The sequence below is a fragment of the Salmo salar genome, chromosome 07, assembly GCF_965601325.2.
Source record: "Salmo salar chromosome 07, fSalSal1, whole genome shotgun sequence".
Lineage (NCBI taxonomy): Eukaryota > Metazoa > Chordata > Actinopteri > Salmoniformes > Salmonidae > Salmo > Salmo salar.
The window spans coordinates 61,873,306-61,899,716 of NC_138297.1; the positions used below are offsets into that span (position 1 = coordinate 61,873,306).

Here is a 26,411-nt window from a genome sequence, read left to right on the forward strand (position 1 = left end):
TGACAGGTGTATAACTACAACCAGGTAGCAAGTCGGAAATGTCAGAGTTTCCTTGTTCCGATTAGTATATGAACGCGGCAAAATCCGCTCAAAACCAGAGTGACGTAACCTAGGCTAGATAAAGCACGTGGGGGAATGAGTCGGATTATGTGTTTTCACATGCAAAAGTCATAGCTTTTTGATAAAAATAAAAACAACGCTTAATCCGCCTTCCCAATGAAAACTGGTTCGAAAATTCGAACATATATTTTATGGAAAAGAGATGTATGTTTCTGGACGATGCACCATGCTGCCTTGTTGATATGCCTTTGATGTGCTGCGGAATCCCAAACCATTCCCTCACCCCTACAAACTCTCTCAGGGCACTCCACTGTCACGTGTTGCTGACTAAACTCCCAGAGAGTGACTAGGGTATCAATAGAGTACCACAGTATAAGTCATAATACCCATAAAACCTAGCGGTCAAACAAGGAAACGGTTCCAATCGTTTTCCCCCCATTCATCTTTCCCATAGCGGATTTTAGAAACACTTCAAATAAGGGCTGTGTTTCATGTAGGCTTACCCTGGCATGACATTTTGATAACCGTGTGAATCTCGATAGGACAAGGTGACTTTGATCAATATATTCGCCTGTATTTACCTCCCAAAAATGAAATGCTAATGCTAGCTGGTAATGTGGCTATCATAAAGAACTACAAATACCATGATGATCTGGATGAGACTGCCGAATCATTAACTATCTAATGTTAGCCAAATGTTGTGATGAATAAATTGGCTAAATATCTTTAAATTGACAATTCTGTGAACCATGGACATCACCAGGACCTGGCTGCAATGGTGTAAAATAATTTGTACCACTTAGTTCATAGAGCTTTGATTAGGTGAAGCTTCCAAAGTCATCCAACCATTATAATCAGGGGTGCTGGTGCAGTGCTATGTCTCGCAAGATCACTTAATGATTCATTAGTATTTTACATAACAAACCGAATATAATAGCATGATACAGTCAGGCTACTGTTATAAAAAAAAATACCATGTCATTTCTTATGACAATCTAGGATGATTGTGCTGAAATTGTTTTTTTTCTCTTCTCATGCTGTGGTTGTGTTTAACTCCATCTGCTCTAAAATTCAATTAGTTAGCCCAGTTAGCCACCCTTACATCATTCAAGAAATTCTAAATGCATATTCCCATGAAACTGATTGGGATTAAATGGTTGGCTGCATGCAGCATGGCCGTTTCACCTGTAAAATGTGAAGAATTATCATTCACGATTGACACTGATGATGGCCTGATTTATGATAAGGCCTAATGGCCTAATTGGTGTTTTAGGTTTGAAAATATATAAAATGTTCCTTTCGCCACTTACAGTATGTGTAGGCATAGGCAATCATGCAATTTGGATGATGCATTGTATGTATATTCTAATTAACCAATAGGCTTCATGTGGTACAAACATTCATTCAGAAAGGATGGCTTAATAGGGCTCCTAACAGAATACCACTACACCACTGGTTATAATACATGTCAAGCCTGTGGTCAGCTGATAATTCCAGCACCGTTTTGATTGGGTCAGTCATTTCGCTGCTTTGAGACAAGCATGGGAACTCATCTTGATAAATCAATCAATGTCAGATTTCACCGAATCTCCGTTTGGATATGTGGTTATAATTAGGCTTGGAAATGTTAGCTAAGTTGATGTGAGTGCTCATGATCATTAGTCTCGCAATTTAAAGCAATGCAGATCTTCTCTACACACACATTAGGCCTACAGCCTACCTGATAAGCTTCCCTGACGTTTTCCTGAACTTTCCAATACTTTTCTGATGCATTTCAGTCACTTAGGCTACTGATGCGAATACACATTTGTACACTTTTACCATAGGCTATTCAAGTCATTTGACATATGTTTTTATTGTTTTAAAAGTTCATACGGCATACATCGTTTCAATAACAATATAGCTGAAACCACTATTGGCTTCATTGATTTACTGAATTTATTCTCGTAATTGTATGCTACTTGTTGATAGATTATTATTTTAAATATTATTTTAACAGTAGGTCTAACTACACAATAAACTCATATGGGTTTACTGACCACAATCGGTTGAATGAATAATAATAAGTATTTAATTTATTTGGCCCTGGAAGAAAACATATCGCTGCAGGACGAGATGCTGGAAGTGCTGCAGATAAATTGAAATAAATTTGCCAAATTAAACAATTACTCCTCTATAAATAAATGAAATCATTTCAAATAATACACCAGCATAATTTAGCCACAGAGGATCAAAAGCTTTATTGATTTATTGCTTTAGATTGTGTTTTGTTTGTCACATTATGAGCGCATAGGCCGAGTCTACAGTCAGGAATCCTGCAATTGGGCATCTCGCACAGCAAATATAAAACAGCTGATTGTTGAGTTGTGGCTGTCAATGAACAGCATGCAGCAGCTAGAAGGTATTTCACTATATTTCAAAATACAATTGCGGGAAAAATCTGTTTGAATAGGTGAGTGCCACTGGAAAGTTGGTAGACAATAATTTTCTACTCATATTGTAGGTGTAAAATCTGTCTATCTACTCTTTTCATTGGCCTATGCTATTGGTTGCATTTAAGACATGGGTCGTTCGTTTTGTTGATCTCGGTCTGTAAATGTCAGAGTAGTTTGTCATTTCGATCATTTGTGTGGTATAAAGAAATATTATTGTAATGTCTCCAGTCATGTAGAATTGCAGGAAAGGATTTTAGAAAAGGCTAGTTTTTTCTCGGACACACAAACCCCTCAACCCCGAATTTTATGAAACTCTGGTGATGGTCCTGCTGTGAACTGTCTTGTGCAAGTTTTAAATTGACACACTATATGTTAGCAAAGGTGTCAGCTAGAGACGACCTGCAGGGATTTGTAGTCTTTGATGCTAATTAGCGTTTTTGAATCTGAGAGTAAAAAGAGACAAATATATTGATAAAAGTCACCTTGACCGAGAGAGATTTGCATGGTTATCAAAACTTCACGCCAGGGTAAGCCTACACGAAACACAGCCCTTATTTTAAGTGTTTCAAATATTCTCTATGAGAAAAATGTCTCTGTTTGACCGCTAGGTTTTATGGGTGTATGAATTTTGTTTAACTAGGCAAGTCAGTTAAGAACAAATTCTTATTTTCAATGACGGTCTAGGAACAGTGGGTTAACTGCCTTGTTCAGGGGCAGAACAACAGATTTGTACCTCTAATAAAATGCCACGTGGATTTGTTTGTCGGATTTCGAGACTTGACACATGTAAAAGATGAAATACCTCCCAAATTAAAAGGGAGGTTATTTAGGATTATATCTTATAAAACGACAGGGGGAATTTGTTAATTAGAATTTCATGCTCGTTTTATTATTTCAAATTGGAACATGAATTGACTAATTCAAGTAAGGTGTGTGTCCCAAAATTGATGGGTTTATAGAGCCCCACATTGGGGTCGGCAGGTAACCTAGTGGTTAGAGAGTTGGGCCAGTAACCGAAAGGTTGCTAGATTGAATCCCTGAGCTGACAATATTAGGCACGCCTCTCCATTCTTTTGTGTGAAATTGTGCACACTAAAAAAAATAACACATTGGATTCCACTTCGCTTTGAAGCTGGCAGCATTGCTGGATCGGTGGAAGTGGTTATCGGAGGGTCTTATCAAAGATTTGTATAACTAACCCAAGATAGACCACAGCCTGTCCTTTCATAATGGAAACACATGAGTCATAGTGGGCAAAACAGGTAAGGTGGGCGGCTGAGTCAAGCATGAGCTAGCGAGAGCCTATTGGCGCATTCTAGCATACATTTGGATTTTTCCTTTAGAGAACGCCTACTCTGTGAGGTGTGCAATAACTCAATTCGCCCATGCACTCCTTATAAACAACTCAATGTTGTAAAACTTTGGCAAAGGGTAAAATCTACAAAACTTAGTCCACTCTGTTCATAACATATATTCGTTTTGGGAACAGAAAACTATATTGGGATCAAATGTGTATACATCCGGTGAAATATCTGGCTCATTGTTCTATTTGTGGTCTAATTAGCCCCTACGGCCTGACAGCGCTGTGACGCCTAGGGCGACGTCCCTAGGGGAGGGATCTCCTCTGGGCCCCAAAGGACAGGATGGTTATTGATTCGGAAGAGCAGGAGGAGGCGAGTTTGATAAGGACTCAACCCGTTCCTGTACAAAGAAGACAGCTTTTTAACAAAGTGACTTTTTAAACATGTTTTAATCTCATCAAAATGTTTTACTTTTAAATCATTTGTACACATTTTAAATGGCTTTTACAGATTGGATGTTTTACAAAAAAAGTACTTTTATTCATGGTTGTTTCTATTGTTTTTAACTGTACTTTTTAACTAATTTAAATGTAATATTCAAATGCTGTGTTTTATGCCGTTCTTATGTGTATAACATGATGTACAAAAATATATATGAGCTGTTTTTAAAGGAAATGCAATAATACATTTTTTTTAAAACAAAATAAAATTATGCTAATATGGCTCAAATTCGCTAGCTAGCTAACCAACCAACAACTGTAATAATGTATTTGAGAGACAAGTCCTCGTTTTGCAAATGTATTTATGTTTTCAATAAATATTCAAGACTAAATATAGTTTACATGTTGTCAACAATCTAAATTTGCCTGTCTGTTTTGCCCCATAATTGCACACACATCGGTTTTGTTGCTAAACAACCATCACAACTAAAAACTCCGAGTTGATATTCCCCTTCATAAGAAGTGGATGATTTTCAGATGAGGAAGGGGAGGACCATGCTACTCAGTGAATTTCAGATAAATAATACAAATCAAACAATTTTTTTTAGCATTTTTAGATAAAACTGTACTTAAATGTATTCAAATGTCACCCAATACCTGATAAAAATGCACTGTTTTGCAATGAAGGTCTACATTAGTAGATTAGACTACATTAGTACAGAACCCACTAGGATAGCACCACGGTGTAGCCAGGAGACAGTTATTTTGCGTCCTCCTCTGGCTACATTGACTTCAATACAAAATCTAGTAGGCTCCTGCTCCTCACCCCTTCCATAGATCTACATGGTAATTATGACAACTTCCAGAGGATGTCCTCCAACCAATCAAAGCTTTTGCAGTATGAGCTGACCTGTTGTCCATCCAATCAAAAGATTAGAGAATGAACCTAGTACTATGCATGTTTCACTGAGAAGCTTGGTGTGTTGGTGACATTGTTGGATAGATTGTGAATAGTGATAGCGCATATTATTCAATTCAAATGTGTTTTTTCAAACTACAGGACACAGAGGTAGATTATATATTGTTACTTGGTTTTATACAATTATTTTTCCATTGAGTTAGTGCCATTTATTGAAATTTGCCCTGTTAACTTTAGTAGCAAGTAGCTAGCTACCTACAGTACCAGAAAATATTGTTTATAACTAAACTAAAATAGACCACAGCCTGTCGTTTCCAATGGGAACAGATTAGTCATAGTGGGCAGAACAGGCAAGGAGGTGGGCAGAGCCAAGCACGAGCTAGCGAGATCCTATTGGCCCGTTCTAGCGACATCTGCATATTTCCGTTAGGGGACCGCCTACTCTGTGAAATGCGCGTGTGCAATAACTCAATTCGACTTTGCACTTCTTCTAAACAACGTGATTTAAAAAAAAACTTTGTCAAAGGCTAAAGTCTACAAAACTTAGTCCACTCTGTTCGTAACAGATTCTAGTTTTGGGAACATAAAACTGTATTGAGAAAATGTTTAATCGATGAGACATTTTTCCGAATTTAGGCCAAAATCCACCTCTCCCACTGCCCACCAGTGGGCTTCCTCTCACTACCATATTTGGTAGTGAGTTTAAACGCCAAGCTTCATATTTATACATCCAGTGAGCTTCATTGAGCTAGCAGAGGTAATGGCACTGTACGATGCTTTACTTGCTGAGCCATATGGACGTTTCTACTGTCTCCTCTGGGATGTCAACATCAATTCAGAATAATTTGATACGTTTCCATCGCATCATCCATTAAAATAGGTTAATACTCCACATTGTTTTGCATGGCAAATGGATGAAACCTCAAACTGTCACTCGCAGTTGTTAGTTATCGTCAGGTATGTCGATGATCAGGACTTTATTCAGGAATGTTTCTTGGCCTACTTTGATGAGTCATGTGGGCGAGACGCGCAGCCCGTGTTTCACGTTGTGAATTCTGAGATGTTTAAGTTTAACTTCATGGTGAAACTTGTTTCCCACACCTATGATGGAGCTGCTGTAATGGAATGTATCTGCTATTTGTATTTACAGCCAAGTCCCCTCCTGTTCCCTGATTAAGAGGGGATGACCACTCCACCACCAGTGTCAACTCTTCTGATGAACTGAAGCCATGTTTCATATGCCCTCTCATCCACTTGGATGTTTCCTCTCCAAGCACTGAGTAGCCTTGTCACTTTTCTCACTAACGTATGTAACCAAATCAATAGTTCTGGGACAAATGCCAGCTCGCCACACGTTTGCTGGCTGTCCTGATCTCTGCAACATGGATAGATGGAAATCGCCACACAATGCTATAAATGAAGATATCTTATACTGTATGATCACGTGTGTTGTTTTACCAGTATTTGGTTGCTTGCTACAACTGAGTGAACGCCTGAACAGGAATGCATGTGAGACTTCTTGATGGTTGTACGAGGTTAATGTTGTCATCTCGTTCTTTCCTCCAACTGAGGTTTGATGAGGCGCTAGACTGCCATCTGGTGGCAAGATGTATGTGAACCCCCCCATCAGCTATAACTCCATACCACAATCTTGAAGGTGTAAGGCTAAAGTCATTTCTAGAATAGTTCAGATTAAAGCAGGGGAATAAGAAAGTGTTTCTTACGTTTATGATCATATATAATTTTACAAACAAATTGCAGGCATAATACAAAAGTAAACACCCAAACCAACAAGAATCTCAGTGCAACTCCAAGTCAATGTACTAATACTTTCCCCCCCAAATTAAAACAGAACATTAAAAAGTGGAGAGAAAAACAATCAATCTCAAGTAAATTAAAGGCCTCCTGTATTCTACTTCATTTAAAGTAAAGACATAGATTTTTGTCAACACAACCTGTAGCGATAAAACCCAAACTACCTTGATCTGACAACCTGAAAAAACTAGCAATGGGCAGTTATTCGAACACTTAATACAAATAAATCACAGGCCTATTTTAACAATGACAAGGCTTCATCTTAATTGAATAAAATGATCTATGGGACATTTCTACACTCATGATATTTGGAATTCTTAATTTAATAAAACAACGTCACAAATGTGAATATAGTTTAAAAAAATGACATACGGCATTAGCCTACACAGGTTTCACTGAGCTTGCTGTTGTTGACACTACAGTCAGAGGCTTCTTGTGTAGCAGCGTGAAGTGGGAGATCTCTAATCAATGAATTAAAAGTTTAATTAAAATGACAGAATTAAGTAAACTAAATGAGGACTTAGCTAGCATCTTGGCATTGATTTGATGCAGTAAAGACATGCACTGCCATATTGGATGATAGATAACCTATAGCATTTACAGGTGTCTAACTAGCGCGAGTCAGTGGCTACTTTTTCTCTCCCTCCTTTGTCACACACCCCTGGTCCTTGTCCCCACAGTATCTCCCGAGTCATGCAGGCTGCGCAGCAAACAAATGTCCACGTTTAAAACTATCCGGATATCCGAAAAAATGTCATGATATTATTTCCAATGCCCATCCCTACTCTAGAGTTTAGAATGTATTTCTGTGACTTTAGAACACATTCTAGAGTTTAGAATGGATCTCTGTGACTTTAGAACACATTCTAGAGTTTAGAATGGATCTCTGTGACTTTAGAACACATTCTAGAGTTTAGAATGGATCTCTGTGACTTTAGAACATTCTAGCATTTAGAATGTATTTCTGTGGATGCGGTCCTGTTCCATCTGAGACTTGGCCTTCTTCTTGAGCAGCAGGATGTGTTCAGAAAACTCCCTCACAGCCCCCAGGCCTGCAGCACTGTGGCAGGAGTATTTAGCAGCGTTGATCGCCACCACTGGGGCGTCCCGGGGTACTGCACTCAGCCCAGCCAGGTTCAGACAGTCAACATCTGGAGCATCATTACCTGTAGGAGGGAGAGATGGAGGGATGAAATGGAGGTGTGAGATTAGTTTTAATTTAGAAGGTGGTTATGGAAGTATTCTAAGAATGAGCTGATCGTGGACTACAGGAAAAGGCGGGCCGAACAGGCCACCATTAACATTGACGGGGCTGTAGTGGAGCGGGTCGAGAGTTTCAAGTTCCTTGGTGTCCATATCACCAACAAACTATCATGGTCCAAACACACCATGACAGTCGTAAAGAGGGCACGACAACACCTTTTCCCCCTCAGCAGAATGAAAAGATTTGGCATGGGTCCCCAGATCCTCAAAACGTTCTACAGCTGCACCATCGAGAGCATCGTGACCGGTTGCATCACCACCTGGTATGGGAACTGCTCTGCATCTGAACGTAAAGTGCTACAGAGGGTAGTGCGTACGGCCCAGTACATCACTGGGGCCAAGCTTCCTGCCATCCAGGACCTATATACTAAAGGAAAGAGGAAAGGCCAAAAAAATTGTCAATGACCAGTTACCCAAGTCATAGAGTGTTCTCTCTGCTACCGCATGGCAAGCGGTACCGGAGCGCCAAATCTAGGACCAAAAGGCTCCTTAACAGCTTCTACCCCCAAGCCATAAGACTGCTCAACAATTAATCAAATGGCTACCACATTATTTACATTGACACCCCCCCATTTGTTTTGTACACTGCTGCAACTCGCTGTTTATTATCTATGCATAGTCACTTTACCCCCACCTACATGTACATGTACAAATTACCTCCACTAACCTGTACCCCCGCACATTGACTCCTGTACCCCCTGTATATAGCCTCATTAATGTTATTTTATTTTGTAAATTTTTATTATTTTTAACTTTAGTTTATTTGGTAAATATTTTCTTAACTCCTTGAACTGCATTGTTGGTTAAGGGCTCGTAAGTAAGCATTTCACGGTAAGGTCTACACTTGAATTCGGTGCATGTGAAAAAAAGTTCGATTTGATTAGTATGTTGCATCAACATAACATGAAAAAAAATCAAGGAAAAATACGGGATGATTTAAGGAAATAATATAAATATATATTTCATGAATAGTTTCCCATTTTGGGCTTTGGGAAATCAGAGAAATGTTACTCAATTGAAATTGAATCCCAAATTCTCCAGGATTTGACTGCTGGCACCTACTTTCTCACCTTACCCATAAATATTCAGTAACTGGCGGTGGCATGCAAATTAACTCCGAACAATTTACATTTTACATTTTTTTAGTCATTTAGCAGACACTGTTATCCAGAGCGACTTACAGTAGTGAATGCATACATTTCATACAATTTCATACATTTTTTTTCTGTGCTGGCCCCCCGTGGGAATCGAACCCACAACCCTGGCGTTGCAAACACCATGCTCTACCAACTGAGCTACAGGGAAGGCTACAATGTCAGTAGTTTTCTACAGTGGTAGTCTAGTATACACGCAGAGGGGAAATAGAGAGCCACTTTACAAATGATCACTTAACCAAAACTGGACTCTGAATAAAATATACAAAATAGTTTCCCCCTGTCTCTCCTTACTAATAGATACTCTATTTAATCAGACAGTTTCCCCCCGTCTCTCCTTACTAATAGATACTCTATTTAATCAGACAGTTTCTCCCTGTCTCTCCTTACTAATAGATACTCTATTTAATCAGACAGTTTCCCCCTGTCTCTCCTTACTAATAGATACTCTATTTAATCAGACAGTTTCTCCCTGTCTCTCCTTACTAATAGATACTCTATTTAATCAGACAGTTTCTCCCTGTCTCTCCTTACTAATAGATACTCTATTTAATCAGACAGTTTCTCCCTGTCTCTCCTTACTAATAGATACTCTATTTAATCAGACAGTTTCTCCCTGTCTCTCCTTACTAATAGATACTCTATTTAATCAGACAGTTTCTCCCTGTCTCTCCTTACTAATAGATACTCTATTTAATCAGACAGTTTCTCCCTGTCTCTCCTTACTAATAGATACTCTATTTAATCAGACAGTTTCTCCCTGTCTCTCCTTACTAATAGATACTCTATTTAATCAGACAGTTTCCCCCTGTCTCTCCTTACTAATAGATACTCTATTTAATCAGACAGTTTCCCCCTGTCTCTCCTTACTAATAGATACTCTATTTAATCAGACAGTTTCCCCCTGTCTCTCCTTACTAATAGATACTCTATTTAATCAGACAGTTTCTCCCCGTCTCTCCTTACTAATAGATACTCTATTTAATCAGACAGTTTCTCCCTGTCTCTCCTTACTAATAGATACTCTATTTAATCAGACAGTTTCCCCCTGTCTCTCCTTACTAATAGAGGAGCTATTTAATCAGACAGTTTCTCCCTGTCTCTCCTTACTAATAGATACTCTATTTAATCAGACAGTTTCCCCCTGTCTCTCCTTACTAATAGATACTCTATTTAATCAGACAGTTTCTCCCTGTCTCTCCTTACTAATAGATACTCTATTTAATCAGACAGTTTCTCCCTGTCTCTCCTTACTAATAGATACTCTATTTAATCAGACAGTTTCTCCCTGTCTGTCCTTACTAATAGATACTCTATTTAATCAGACAGTTTCTCCCTGTCTCTCCTTACTAATAGATACTCTATTTAATCAGACAGTTTCTCCCTGTCTCTCCTTACTAATAGATACTCTATTTAATCAGACAGTTTCTCCCTGTCTCTCCTTACTAATAGATACTCTATTTAATCAGACAGTTTCCCCCTGTCTCTCCTTACTAATAGATACTCTATTTAATCAGACAGTTTCTCCCTGTCTCTCCTTACTAATAGATACTCTATTTAATCAGACAGTTTCTCCCTGTCTCTCCTTACTAATAGATACTCTATTTAATCAGACAGTTTCTCCCCGTCTCTCCTTACTAATAGATACTCTATTTAATCAGACAGTTTCTCCCTGTCTCTCCTTACTAATAGATACTCTATTTAATCAGACAGTTTCTCCCTGTCTCTCCTTACTAATAGATACTCTATTTAATCAGACAGTTTCCCCCTGTCTCTCCTTACTAATAGATACTCTATTTAATCAGACAGTTTCTCCCTGTCTCTCCTTACTAATAGAGGAGCTATTTGGTGAGTTCTATGTGGTGAGTTCAGAATCCGGGCATCAAAGATTATACCTGTTTTTCTGCAGATCACAAATCATACTCTTGAATTGATTGTTTTCTATTCTCACGCACATTTTTAGTATGTACGTCACTCCAATACAAATATTGCCTGCGACGCTTTCAGATCATAATCCCCTGGTTACCCAAGTGGATGTGAGCTTTAAGGTAAATAAAACAAAACGTTGGCGTTTTGATACGACCCTTCTACACATCCAATTGTTCATGGCTAAATTTCTATTTACATTCTTAGCAAAAAACAAGGACTCTGTAGAGGACCCAAGGTTTACATGGATGGCTACTAAAGGGTTAATCACAGACTTATCTTCTTTTGTATCTCACCTCAATAAAGCTAGGAATCACAGAATCAAGTTATTGGAGAAAAAAATCTAAATCACTTCAACAAAACCTGAAAAGGAATTACTCAAATAATGTCAGAAAGGATTTGAGGGTGGTTAAACTGGAACTGAATGATTTATTAAGGAGGAGAGCTGAGTTCATCATGCATAGAGTGAGGCAGAACTATCATTTTAATGGGAGCAAACCAAGCAGGCTTCTAGCCTTAAAATTGAAACAACGTGAATCTTGTACTTCTATAGAATCTATTTAATCCCCAGTTAAAGGCTTACTTTCTGATCCACAGGAAATTAATGCAACATTTCAGTCTTTTTACCAGGAGTTATATACATCTTCTATCCAGTTTAAACCAGACAAATGCAGTTTTTAGATAATCTTGATTTGCCTGTATCAGAGGAGAAGCAATCTGTGGATCTGGGCATTCCACCTGAGCTGTTACTACATTTTTGGGGCATTTTAGGGCCGGTATTATTGGAGTAAATTCATTCGGCCATCGACAAGGTTTTTTTTCATGAGCATACTAATCTCTCTACTGCCAAAGAAAGGGAACGATCACACCGACACCGAATGGGTGGAATGGTGTGTAAATAATAAAGGGGAAAAAGTGTAATGTTATTTTTATGATTGTATTGCCCTTGTGACACAATTAATAAAAAATAAAAAAAGAGAGATAAGGAGGGGTGAGAGGAGAGAAATGGAGGGGTGAGAGGAGAGAAATGGAGGGGTGAGAGGAGAAAGATAAGGAGGGGTGAGAGGAGAGAAATGGAGGGGTGAGAGGAGAGGGGTGAGAGGAGAGAAATGTGGGAGTGAGAGGAGAGAAATGTGGGAGTGAGAGGAGAGAAATGTGGGAGTGAGAGGAGAGAAATGGAGGGGTGAGAGGAGAGAAATGTGGGAGTGAGAGGAGAGAAATGGAAGGGTGAGAGGAGAGAAATGGAGGGGTGAGAGGAGAGAAATGTGGGAGTGAGAGGAGAGAAATGGAGGGGTGAGAGGAGAGAAATGTGGGAGTGAGAGGAGAGAAATGGAGGGGTGAGAGGAGAGAAATGGAGGGGTGAGAGGAGAGAAATGTGGGAGTGAGAGGAGAGAAATGGAGGGGTGAGAGGAGAGAAATGTGGGAGTGAGAGGAGAGAAATGGAGGGGTGAGAGGAGAGAAATGTGGGAGTGAGAGGAGAGAAATGTGGGAGTGAGAGGAGAGAAATGGAGGGGTGAGAGGAGAGAAATGTGGGAGTGAGAGGAGAGAAATGGAAGGGTGAGAGGAGAGAAATGGAGGGGTGAGAGGAGAGAAATGTGGGAGTGAGAGGAGAGAAATGGAGGGGTGAGAGGAGAGAAATGTGGGAGTGAGAGGAGAGAAATGGAGGGGTGAGAGGAGAGAAATGGAGGGGTGAGAGGAGAGAAATGGAGGGGTGAGAGGAGAGAAATGTGGGAGTGAGAGGAGAGAAATGGAGGGGTGAGAGGAGAGAAATGTGGGAGTGAGAGGAGAGAAATGGAGGGGTGAGAGGAGAGAAATGGAGGGGTGAGAGGAGAGAAATGGAGGGGTGAGAGGAGAGAAATGGAGGGGTGAGAGGAGAGAAATGGAGGGGTGAGAGGAGAGAAATGGAGGGGTGAGAGGAGAGAAATGGAGGGGTGAGAGGAGAGAAATGGAGGGGTGAGAGGAGAGAAATGGAGGGGTGAGAGGAGAGAAATGGAGGGGTGAGAGGAGAAAGATAAGGAGGTGGGAAACAGGGAATGAGGAGATACTGTTCCATAACAAGGCATAGTATGGTCACCTTGACAATCACAATCAGGTTCTGGTTCAAACTTCACTGTTGACATTTACTGTCTGATAGTTTCATTGATACGTGGTTATCAAACACCGCTGCTATGGTCACATTCCTGAGAGATATCTAGCCTATTATACCTGACATTTTCAACCTCTCCCTGTCTGAGTCTGTAATACAAACATATTTCTAGCAGACCACCATAGTCCCTGTGCCCAAGAACACTAAGGTAACCTGCCTAAATGACTACCGACCCGTAGCACTCACGTCTGTAGCCATGAAGTGCTTTGAAAGGCTGGTCATGGCTCACATCAACACCATTATCCCAGAAACCCTAGACCCACTCCAATTTGCATACCACCCCAACAGATGCACACATGATGCAATCTCTATTGCACTCCACTCTGCCCTTTGCCACCTGGGCAAAAGGAACACCTATGTGAGAATGCTATTCATTGACTACAGCTCAGCGTTCAACACCATAGTACCCTCAAAGACCCCGGGACTAAACACCTCCCTCTGCAACTGGATCCTGGACTTCCTGACGGGCTGCCCCCATGTGGTAAGAGTAGGTAGCAACACATCCGCCACGCTGATCCTCAACACGGGGGCCCCTCAGGGGTAAGTGCCCAGTCCCCTCCTGTACTCCCTATTTACTTATGACTGCACGGCCAGGCACGACTCCAACACCATCATTAAGTTTGCCGATGACACAACAGTGGTAGGCCTGATCACCGACAACGATGAGACAGCCTATAGGGAGGAGTTTAGGGACCTGGCCGTGTGGTGCCAGGACAACAACCTCTCCCTCAACGTGATCAAAACAAAGGAGATGATTGTGGACTACAGCAAAAGGAGGACCGAGCATGCCCCCATTCTCATCAACGGGCTGTAGTGGAGCAGGTTGAGAGCTTCAAGTTCCTTGTTGTCCACATCACCAACAAACTAACATGGTCCAAGCACACCAAGACAGTCGTGAAGAGGGCACAACAAAACCTATTCCCCCTCAGGAGACTGAAAAGATTTGGCATGGGTCCTCAGATCCTCAAAAGGTTTTACAGCTGCACCATCAAGAGCATCACTGCCTGGTATGGCAACTGACCGCCTCCAACCGCAAGGCACTACAGAGGGTAGTGCGTACGGCCCAGTACATCACTGGGGCTAAGCTTCCTGCCATCCAGGACCTCTATTTTTTATTTTATTTTACCTTTATTTAACTAGGCAAGTCAGTTAAGAACAAATTCTTATTTTCAATGACAGCCTAGGAACATTGGGTTAACTGCCTTGTTCAGGGGCAGAACGACAGATTTTTACCTTGTCAGCTCGGGGATTCGATTACAAGTCCAACGCTCTAACCACTAGGCTACCTGCCGCCCCAATATACCAGGTGGTGTCAGAGGAAGGCCCTAAATATTGTCAAAGACTCCAGCCAGCCTAGTCATAGACTGTTCTCTCTGCTACTGCACGGCAAGCAGGACCGGAGCGCCAAGTTAAGGTCCAAGAGGCTTCTAAACAGCTTCTACCCCCAAGCCATAAGACTCCTGAACATCTAATCAAATGTCTACCCAGACTATGTGCATTGCCCTCTCCCCCCCTCTTTTACGCCGCTGCTACTCTGATATTATCTATGCATAGTCACTTTAATAACTCTACCTACATGTACATATTACCTCAATTACCTCGACTAACCGGTGCCCCTGTACCGGTACCCCTCTATATAGCCTCGCTATTGTTATTTTACTGCTGTTCTTTAATTATTTGTTACTTTAATTTCTTATATTATAACTGCATAGTTGGTTAAGGGCTTGTATGTAATAATTTCCCTGTAAGGTTACACCTGTTGTATTTGGCGCATGTGACAAAATAACATTTGATTTGATTTCCATCTCAGAAGGGCTCCAAATAAATACCTTCACTACGTTTTGATTGACATGAACGCACAAGTATTACTCAAAATAGAAGGTTAAGAACCTTGAGATTCCACTATATTACAAACTGTAGTATAAAACTAAAATGAATTAGTAATAGTAGTACTATTGTGTAGTAGCAGTAGTAGTTGTATATTGTTAATTGAAAAGAACAGTGAGTTTACCCATATAGGCGACCTCCTTCCAGTCCAGATCCTTGTCGTCCATCATGGCTATGACCTCACCCTGGATGTCCTTGCCCAGCTGCCTGAACTCGCAGCCTGTCCTCTGGGACAGCTTGTCAGCCAGGGCCTTGGTCACAGGGTCCTCACTGGATGAGATCAAGATCACCTGGAGGAGACAGAATAAACAAATGTTTATACTCTGTGTTTTCTCTACGTGAGCTCTGAGTTTTCTCTACGTGACCTCTGAGTTTTCTCTACGGGAGCTCTGTGTTTTCTCTACGGGAGCTCTGTGTTTTCTCTAACGGGAGCTCTGTGTTTTCTCTACGGGAGCTCTGTGTTTTTCTCTACGGGAGCTCTGTGTTTTCTCTACGGGAGCTCTGTGTTTTCTCTACGGGAGCTCTGTGTTTTCTCTACGGGAGCTCTGTGTTTTCTCTACGGGAGCTCTGTTTTCTACGGGAGCTCTGTTTTCTACGGGAGCTGTTTTCGTATGTATTGTACAGACTGAGTGTAATGAGGAAATATTAGTTCATATTCAGTTCAGAGGGATTAACACAATGTTTAACATACAGTATTTAGAGTTCTGTAATACAAATCATTCCAGTGTTTCTGTTTGTAACATTCTGTAACGGCTTGTCTGTTGTGTGGCGGAAAGAAGCGCAGGAAGCAGCGAACACTGTGTGGTAATTTTAATAAACCACAAGCACAAATAAAAGGTTTCCCAACAACAGGGAAAAATACACTCGACAAGCAGTCGAACAAAACGCAGTCGACACACAGAAAGACAATCCCGCACAATAGGGAGCGGACCAGCTGAACTAAATAGCCCTCTTAATGACTAACTCAGGGCAGGTGAGAGAAACATAAAAAAAGGGAAAAACAAAAGGGAATCGGTGGTAGCTAATAGGCCGGTGACGACGACCGCCGAGCGCCACCCCGAGCAGGAGGGGGCGCCACCGTCGGTAGGAATCGTGACACATTCAAGGTGCAGGTTGATAGTGAATGTTATGGATTATTGTCTTATCTGTTGATAGTGATTAACACCAGACTGGATGTACCAGGTCTGAGGACACACTGACTATTCACTGTTGTATTATATTGACATTGTGTGAACACTGTTGATTCTGTAGCAGCTGGACAAGTCACCGCCTTTTGTTTTGTCTTCCCACAAGCCTCCGGGCTGGTGTTTACAGAACATGTGGTGCTGTCTGATTAGGATAGAAAGGGTCCTGTCTCCAAGAAGCTGGTGTTTACAGAACATGTGTGCTTGTCTGATTAGGATAGAAAGGGTCTGTCTCCAAGAGGCTGGTGTTTACAGAACATGGGTGCTGTCCTGATTAGGATAGAAAGGGTCTGTCTCCAAGAGGCTGGTGTTTACAGAACATTTGGTGCTGTCTGATTAGGATAGAAAGGGTCTGTCTCCAAGAAGCTGGTGTTTACAGAACATGTGGTGCTGTCCTGATTAGGATAGAAAGGGTCTGTCTCCAAGAGGCTGGTGTTTACAGAACATGTGGTGCTGTCTGATTATGATATAAAGGGTCTGTCTCCAAGAGGCTGGTGTTTACAGAACATGTGGTGCTGTCTGATTAGGATAGAAAGGGTCTGTCTCCCAAGATACATTTTCTCTGCTTATGGACTGGAGGTGTCTTGTCTCCCTGTTGCAACTTTAATGAACCAGAATGATTTTTGATTGACTTTACCAATGACTGCTCTCCTTTTTTGTTCACCTGGAAATTCCTATTACAACAGACATTACAACATAGACAATACCACATAGACAATACAACATAGACATTACAACATAGACATTACAACATAGACATTACAACATAGACATTACAACATAGACAATACATTCAATTTGTGGTAGCAGTCGTTGTAAAAAAGTATCTTTGTATCTCTACTCCCTCTCTCTAGAGTGAGTGTGTGTGTGTGTGTGTGTGTGTGTCAGTGTTTGTTCTGTATGTACAGTATCTGTACCTCCCACTCCCCTCTCTCTGCAGTGTGTTTGTTCTGTATGTACAGTATCTGTACCTCCACTCCTCTCTCTGCAGTGTGTTTGTTCTGTATGTACAGTATCTGTACCTCCACTCCCTCTCTCTGCAGTGTGTTTGTTCTGTATGTACAGTATCTGTACCTCCACTCCCTCTCTCTGCAGTGTGTTTGTTCTGTATGTACAGTATCTGTACCTCCACTCCCTCTCTCTGCAGTGTGTTTGTTCTGTATGTACAGTATCTGTACCTCCACTCCCTCTCTCTGCAGCATGCGGATACCCATAGTATCTCTGGTGTTGACTGAGACCATCTCCTCTCCAGAGACAGAGATGAGGACGCGGCCGTCAGTCAGACAGCCTGAGACTTTACACAGCAGCAGACGCACCACCTCAGGCTTGTCCAGACCAAAGTAACCAAACCTGGAGAGGAACAACACACAGGGAAATACAACCTGGCAGGCTTGTCCAGACCAAAGTAACCAAACCTGGAGAGGTACACACACACACAGAGAGGAAATACACCTCAGGCTTGTCCAGACCAAAGTAACCAAACCTGGAGAGGTACAACACACACAGGGAAATACATTTGGACAACCACTCCTCTGTGTTACAGCATTGTTCATTGTGTTGCTTTACCACAAAATCTAATTATATTTCAAGTGCATTCAAATAAACACTTTCTGAGAGAGAGAGAGAGAGAGAGAGAGAGAGAGAGAGAGAGAGAGAGAGAGAGAGAGAGATGGTTCAGAGTGAATGACTTGAACAGAGTGTGAACTTGAAATTCTAGGTCAATGATTTCAGACTACCTCAGTACTCTCTGTTCTGCAACGGGCCAGTCGATATCCACATCAATATCCACACTGTACTCTGGCAGCATCTCATAATAAGCCCACTTCCCCCCCTGAGAAAGACAACAACACAAAGGGCATTTCTATTAGCATTTAAAACAACACCAGTTGACAATAGAATATCTAGTAGTATCACAGATCAGTCCATCTCTCAGTGTGTATGTTGTTTCTAGTCAGGCTCAGATCCACTGAATGAATAAACGTTATTGATCCCCTGAGAGGAATAGTGTTCACCACCAGCAACAGACATACACATCAGGACCTGTATTCATAAAGCGTCTTAGAGTAGGGCTGCTGATCTAGGATCAGGTCCTCCCTGTCCATATAGACGTATTCATAATGATTGAAAAGGGAAAACTGATCCTAGACCAGCACTCCTATCCTGAAACGCTTTGTGACTATGGGCCCTGATGGGGTATAGTGCCAGTTACCTGCAGGCCTCTCTCTATCATCGCTCTGGTATAAATGTAGAAAGATCCGTTCTCACACAGCTCTCCATCCCAGTCCTGTCTCCGGGGCCTGTTAGACGGGTCTAAGTTCAGAGGCTGGGTGGCTACACTACCTGAACAGGAGAGAGAACACATAATCAATGTTATAGGTCATAACTAGAAACCAGACGACTTCCTGGTCAGGAGAAAAACTAATTTGTCTAAAAACCCCACTTCTCTCTATTGTGATACACAGTGATTAGTGGTGGATGGAGTTACTTCCATGTAATGTGCTTGTGAAAGGTACTATATTTACAGTTGGAAGTTTACATACACCTTAGCCAAATACATTTAAACTCCGTTTTTCACAATTCCTGACATTTAATCCAAGTAAAAAGACCCTGTCTTAGGTCAGTTAGGATCACTTTATTTTAAGAATGTGAAATGTCAGAATAATAGTAGAGAGAATGATTTATTTCAGCTAGAATTTCTTTCATCACATTCCCAGTGGGTTAGAAGTTTACATACACTCAATTAGTATCTGGTAGCATTGCCTTTAAATTGTTTAACTTGGGTCAAACGTTTCGGGTAGCCTTCCACAAGCTTCCCACAATAAATTGTGTGAATTTTGGCCCATTCCTCCTGACAGAGCTGGTGTAACTGAGTCAGGTTTGTAGGCCTCCTGGCACAAGCTTTTTCAGTTCTGCCCACAAATTTTCTATGGGATTGAGGTCAGGGCTTTGTGATGGCCACTCCAATACCTTGACTTCATTGTCCTTAAGTCTTTTTGCCACAACTTTGGAAGTATGCTTGGGGTCATTGTCCATTTGGAAGACCCATTTACAACCAAGCTTTAACTTACTGACTGATGTCTTGAGATGATGTTTCAATATATCAAAATAATTTTCCTACCCCATGATGCCATCTATTTTGTGAAGTGAACCAGTCCCTCCTGCAGCAAAGCACCCCCACAACATGATGCTGCCACCCCTGTGCTTCACGGTTTGGATGGTGTTCTTCGGCTTGTAAGCCTCCCCCTTTTTCCTCCAAACATAACATAACTTTCCTAGGGTTGGGTTTAGGTTTATGGTATTTCAACTGTATATGTTAGTCATTTAGCAGACGATCTTATAAACACAATCGATTATCATTGAGCATTAGCATCTTACATCAAGATATGATGGGTAGGTGTTTTCAAACACAAAATATGGCCAAACAGTTCTATTTTTGTTTCATCAGACCAGAGGACATTTCTCCAAAAAATACGATCTTTGTCCCCATGTGCAGTTGCAAACCATAGTCTGGCTTTTTTATGGCGGTTTTGGAGCAGTGGCTTCTTCCTTGCTGAGTGGCCTTTCAGGTTATGTCGATATAGGACTCGTTTTACTGTGAATATAGATACTTTTGTACATGTTTCCTCCAGCATCTTCACAAGGTCCTTTACTGTTGTTCTGGGATTGATTTGCACTTTTCGCACCATAGTACATGCATCTCTAGGAGACAGAACGCGTCTCCTTCCTGAGCGGTATGACAGCTGCGTGGTCCCATGGTGTTTATACTTGCATACTATTGTTTGTATAGATGAGCGTGGTTCCTTCAGGCATTTGGAAATTGCTCCCAAGGATGAAGCAGACTTGTGGAGGTCTAGAATTTTTTTTCTGAGGTCATGGCTGATTTCTTTTTATATTCCCATGATGTCAAGCTAAGAGGCACTGAGTTTGAAGGTAGGCCTTGAAATACATCCGCAGGTACACCTCCAATTGACTCAAATTATGTCAATTAGCCTATCAGAAGCTTCTAAAGCCATGACATCATTTTCTGGAATTTTCCAAGCTGTTTAACAGCACAGTCAACTTAGTGTATGTAAACTTCTGACCCACTGGAATTGTGATACAGTGAATTATAAGTGAAATAATCTGTCTGTAAACAATTGTTGGAAAAATTACTTGTGTCATGCACAAAGTAGATGTCCTAACCGACTTGCCAAAACTATAGTTTGTTAACAAGAAATTTGTGGAGTGGTTGAAAAATGAGTTTTAATGACTCCAACCTAAGTGTATGTAAACTTCCAACTTCAACTGTACATGTTAGTCATTTAGCAGACGCTCTTATAAACACAATCCTTTATCATTGAGCATTAGCATCTTACATCAAGATATGATGGGTAGGTGTTTTCAAACACAAAACATCTACGGCACTAGAGTTTTTCCTGGCTTTGGTCACATGGTCAGGACAAACTCCTGACCCTACTTATAAAGTGATGGACAGTTTTTCCTCAGGCAGTGTAGAGAAAATGTTATATGCTGTACACATTGTGTTCTTTCTCAAGGCTGGCATGTTCTGTAAACTGTCTGACAATGAGAATTGTTGTTTTGTGTCATTAAGTTGTGATGTGCTTATGGTTTGTTCACAGGGTGCGGGTCAAGCAGAAGAGGAACTAGATACAAGATAATAGCCTCTCTCACTCTCCCACCCTGATACTCATTCCTTGTATCTGTGTCTGCTTAGTCATGCTTAGGAAACTTGTGCAGCAGTTTAAAGGACAAGTGAAGGGACTGACCCTTCAGATCTCCTGACAGACCTGTACAATAAGTTTGTTGGAACCTCTCCAGTTAACTGATAATAAGTGTACGGTCCTAAACATAACACATGGCTATCCTGTACCTCCTTTCTTCACCTCCTGCCAGCGGAAGTGGTGTTCTCGGACCACAGAGAAGACGGACGTGAAGCCCTGCTTGGTGATCATCTCCAGGGCCTCCTTCAGGTGGAAGGGGTGCAGGCAGGGAGACGTGGCCTGGATGTGACAGATCACATCCACCTCTGGAGGAGGACAACACAACACAAAATATATTTGATTTATCCATTATTTAATCAGGTAGCCACATATGATATGACATGAATAAATCTACATGGTTACTGTTGACATCTGTATGTATGGAGTAGGTCCCACTTCATTTGGATAGCCCCCTATTCATGGATTGACTATAGCCGCTCTCACTCTATCAACAATCTACCACCTGAAACTCTGTTAATACCAGACGTGCTTCTACATCTGCATTGCTTACTCTTTTGGGTTTTAGGCTGGGTTTCTGGATAAGCACTTTGTGACTTCTGCTGACATAAAACGGGGCTTTATAAACAAATGTGATTGACTGATTGATATGCAACACTTTTCTGGGGTTGGAATTAGGGTTATGGTATTAGAAATTGAATTAAAAGAAAACAGCATGTGAGCATTATCATGTGAGCAAGATCAGGGGTGCACAACTGTGCAGGGGGCACAATAACTGTCACTGATTGGCTGGAGAGTGGTGAGTCAGACCACACACCTGGTTTCCCAGACTGGTGTTCTCAGGTTCTGATTAAAAAGCAGGAAGGAAAAACAGCAGCATGCTCTGCGGCCCTGGAGGTCGTATGGTTCAAGTGTCTCGGAGTTGGAGTGCTGATTTAGCTCATAGATCACAACAAATAAGACTACATGGACAGGGGGGACCTGATCCCAGATCAGTATTCCTACTCTGAGATGCTTGATACATGCCGTCCCAGAGCCTTAGCCAAGCTAGCTTGATTCCTCACGCCTCCCTCCTTGGCTCCTTCTCAAAGCACATTGGAGCAGAAGATCTGAGGTTCCTCCACTCAGATCTCCTCCTCTAATGCATTTTGAGAAGGAGGCAAGGAGAGGAGGAATGAGGACATGAGGAGTCAAGGAAATACAATTGACGTTCACCCCCTACCTGGGTTTAATCGGACGAATTCCTGGATGGTGTCGAGAGAGCTGGAGGAGTCTTTGGACACCTCTGGGCTCCTGCGGTGAACCTGAGCTCCCCATGCCTTGGCCACCTTCTCAATGTCATCATGGTCAGTTGATACCCACACACTGGGAGAAAGAACGGAATAAGTTGATTCCTCAGGCTTTGTAACAAGTAGGCTACATAAGTGCAATCCAGTCTTGTGTGGCCAAGCCCAAACCTGGGGGTTCATTCAGAGACAGTACACTAACTTTCAGACAAACTCTCTCAATAAGAATCTGACATGGGTATACATATTTATACAACAAACAGTTAATAATGTATATGTAAGAGTGTAGGTTCTGTCCCTCTCTTCGCCCCAACCTGGGCTCGAACAGGGACCCTTGCACACATCAACATCTGACACCCACGAAGCATCGTTACCCATCGCGCCACAAAAGCCGCGGCCCTTGCAATGCAAGGGGAAACCCTACTTCAAGTCTATTAGCGCGCACCACCGCTAACTAACTAGCCATTTCACATCGGTTACATATAGTTATGACCAGGAGTTAAAGTAGATGTAATTTCTTCCCAGTTTGGAACCTCCTATGTGTGAACATGCGTGTACTAAAACAATGTATGGGCCTAACAGGACCGTCTCTGGACGTTCTGCTGCCCTAGGCAAGACAAAAAATTGCCGTCCCCCTCCTTTCCCCCTAAACTAGAATAGTGTAATGGAGGGGTTGGCAATAGGTTTGGCCTTAAGGACAGTTTTTTTCTCAGCTAATAGTCGGTAGAACAGAACATAATAGCGGCCCCATTCATGATTACGCTACAAATTAAACTCATTTTAACACATCTGGTTACTAGGCTATATAATGTCAATAACATATCCTAATATTTTCAATCTGATTACACTACTAAAATCACTAATGTCTCTATAGAAGTTTCCGGGAAGAATGGACAGAGGAATAAGTATTCTTACCAAAATTCTCCAATATCAAACCAGAGTGTCTTGTTTGCAACGAACCGGTTACTGTTTGCAAATCATTAAATATTAGACATCCTTATGAATCTAAGCATGGCAGTTTCAAAAGTTACCTTTCCATCCAGACAGAGGCTCGACGAAGCCGGCAACTCATCCGTTGCTTAACTAAACAACATAATTGCTTCCCTAAAAGCTGCCTGAGTTTAAACATATTCTCTTTTCAGAAAGTGAAAAGCTCAATTAAAAGGGATAGAATAGCAATCATTGTTTTGCGGCAGAATAATGTGAGGTGTTATGTGTTGTTGTGGGTGCGTCTTGGTTAGTTTAGCTCGGGAAATGCCGCACTAGTCAGACTTCCGCTCTAGATGTGCCGGCCGTGGATCCAGAATCCCAATTAATTCAATAGCATCTCTGTGGGCCTAGTCATAAAGATTTGTCATTTGACTTTTAAAATGTATTACTTTTTATTGTGGCAGAAACACAACCAGTCAATGACGTTTGCATCTGATCGTTTACAATCCCATCCACACGCAACATATTTCCAACCTCCAAACAGTGGTGAATGGAAAGAGAGACATCTGTTACACAAAACACCCAGGGGCGGAAATCCCGGGGGGGACACGACCCCCCCATCCATATGATTTGTCCCCCCCAATATATCACTGAAACATAACTATGTAATTTAAATCATATTAATAATACGCAATGAAAGCAATTGTGCTGATTATAGACACTTAATAGTGTGTTTTTAAGTTTCAAAAGATTGCGACCCCCCCACCCTTTGCCTCACAATGTTTTGATCCACTGCCAGTTCCTTAGTTGGCAAGGTAACAGAGGGGTCGTATCTACTGTCTGAAAGGCACTCAATGAACGTAACTGAAGTGAGGTTAATCCAGTCAATCGCGCACACACACTAGCTGAATATGCAGAGCTAGCGCGCAAATATGAACTATTAAGCTAGCTAGTACCTATTCCATTTATGTGGCCTCGTCAAAGATGGAATCTTTGCTATCGTCAATTTATTCCAAGATCAGCATGCAGATGATGTAAGTTAGTGCTTCAAAGTCCCTGCGATAACGTTAGCGATAAACTGAAGTCCAAACTGAACAGAACTACACTCTCTTCTACCATTGTCTTAAATATATTTAATGGTCTCGTTGCAAAAGCTAAATTGTCGCAAGGGAACTTTTATTTATTTATTTATTTAATTTCACCTTTATTTAACCCGGGTAGCAAAGATTATAGCAAACACCACTGAAACGGAATTGGTGCTCGCTAGCTTTGCAAATTCAGCTATTGTTGGAAGCCAGCCAATATGAAACAAACTATTAAAATTACAAAAGGTTGCAGCACATGTTGTGTAAATGGTGAACTCATACAGCTGTCAACTCTTGTCATTTTAATCCATTTCACATTTGCTAGCTACCTTTTAGATCGAAGCCCAAATAGAATGATAAAAGATAAGATGATAGAAGCCCATCTCCTACTGTAAATAACCTACACACTGTGTGTGTGTGTAGCCAGCCAGCCAGCCAGGTAGAAAAATGGCAGAAAAATAAAAGACGGACATCAGAGTATTTTTCAGTACACCAAAACACAAAGTAAGAACCCTAGTAGCCTAATATCTCAAAGACTAGTTGATAAAATGTTCATAAGAAAGAAATGAAATTCTAATGGAAATGTTTCACAATGATGTCATTAGGCAGAGCAGGCAACAGATGGCACACAGACAGCAGAGTTGGGGACAGATATGCAGGGACAGACTGCCAGAGACAGGGAGTCTCAGGTAAGTTTGTTGAGTCTTTGTTTGGCAACATTATGAAAGGTTCTCCATTTTTTTGACTTGTAAAATAGGAACATAATTGGAAAATGCCATGGATACCCCCACTCTCAACTTAAACTGGTGACTGAACTAAGATTTGTTAAAGGCAATGGTATTGCTGTTGTGATTAGTTGTGTAGTTTTGGGTACCGGTAGTTAGGAGTACGGCAAACACCTTATTTCTTTGGTTCCTCAATATACATTTACCATATTACAATGTAGGCTATGTGTTACAGCACTACTTTTGGTGTCCCCCTCAGGAATTGCTCTTGAGAAAATGTCATGTAATTGTCCCCTCCAAAGTGGATATCAGATTTTCGCCCCTGAAAACACCAACAAGTGTATTGACGTTTGGCAAGTCTTACTGTACTTTCTCCCCTGGTTATGACAGATGCATCATCATATGCAACGTTGACTATCACTATCACAATAATATCAGTGTACACAAAACAAGAACGTAACATGCATTTGGTGCAACTAACTAACGTTACTATTAACAAAAGCGTCAGAGCAAGTCCATATACCGTAGCTAGATAAGAAATACATTTGACCAAAGATTTAACCGAATTACCTGTCAAACTGTTTGGAGTCCACTGCAGCTCTCAGAACCCATCCAATGAGGGGGACACCGGCGAGAACTTTGATATTCTTCAGGGGGATCCCCTTACTGCCTCCCCTCGCGAGGATCAGGGCTGCGATGTGTCTCTTCTCACCGCTGTCTTTGATAACCTTTGCTTTTCTGTCTCTCACATCTTCGATGCCCGATATAGTACGTTTTTTAGCAGCAGCCATTGAAAGGATCAGTAGGCAGACAAGAGTCTTGTCAAGACGTGGCGGTAGTCTCAATGTAGCTAATTGCGGTAGCGATGTATAGCAGTCGTCTGAAGTATCTAGCAACTTCTTGCGTTCTAACTCACTGTAACTAGCTAGCTACGTATTTAGGCGTAGACCTAAATACTTAGGCGTAGACCTGCTATCTTTACTCTGAGGTCATTTCAATAACGCTTCCTTTTGTTGCCATAGTAACAAGTTCAATTGAACTATTTAATGAATTTACTCTGGCAACGGGTTAACTGACAATGTCAAGAAAACGATGATCGCGCTTCGATGAGGGGATTCTATCATCTGACCCGGGTTT

General features: G+C 41.4%; 1 protein-coding gene across 2 annotated transcripts; it reads right to left on the bottom strand.

Annotated features, from left to right (window-relative positions):
- Window positions 1-6,866: 6,866 nt before the first annotated feature.
- Window positions 6,867-26,411, bottom strand: LOC106597441 (N-acylneuraminate cytidylyltransferase-like). Of its 2 annotated transcripts, NM_001434690.2 has the most exons (9): window positions 25,845-26,405; window positions 22,471-22,613; window positions 21,401-21,556; window positions 18,740-18,870; window positions 18,267-18,361; window positions 17,709-17,880; window positions 15,471-15,636; window positions 7,895-8,136; window positions 6,867-7,854 (listed from the first exon to the last, which is right to left on the bottom strand). In NM_001434690.2, exons 1-8 carry the CDS (start codon window positions 26,063-26,065, stop codon window positions 7,922-7,924), a joined length of 1,299 nt encoding a protein of 432 aa, NP_001421619.2. In that variant the 5' UTR covers window positions 26,066-26,405; the 3' UTR covers window positions 6,867-7,854; window positions 7,895-7,921. The 2 variants fall into 2 exon arrangements, with proteins under 2 accessions (NP_001421619.2, XP_082833331.1); XM_082977205.1 differs by having other exon boundaries at window positions 6,867-8,136; window positions 25,845-26,411.

Excerpts from the sequence above, each read along its gene's own strand:
- LOC106597441 (XM_082977205.1), bottom strand. The coding sequence starts at position 26,065 with ATGGCTGCTGCTAAAAAACGTACTATATCGGGCATCGAAGATGTGAGA. Across the intron at positions 18,871-21,400 it reads GCAGGAGGTGAAGAAAGGAG|GTAGTGTAGCCACCCAGCCT; the intron begins GTACAGGATAGC and ends TCTCCTGTTCAG. Across the intron at positions 15,637-17,708 it reads TGCAGAGAGAGGGAGTGGAG|GTGATCTTGATCTCATCCAG; the intron begins GTACAGATACTG and ends TGTCTCCTCCAG.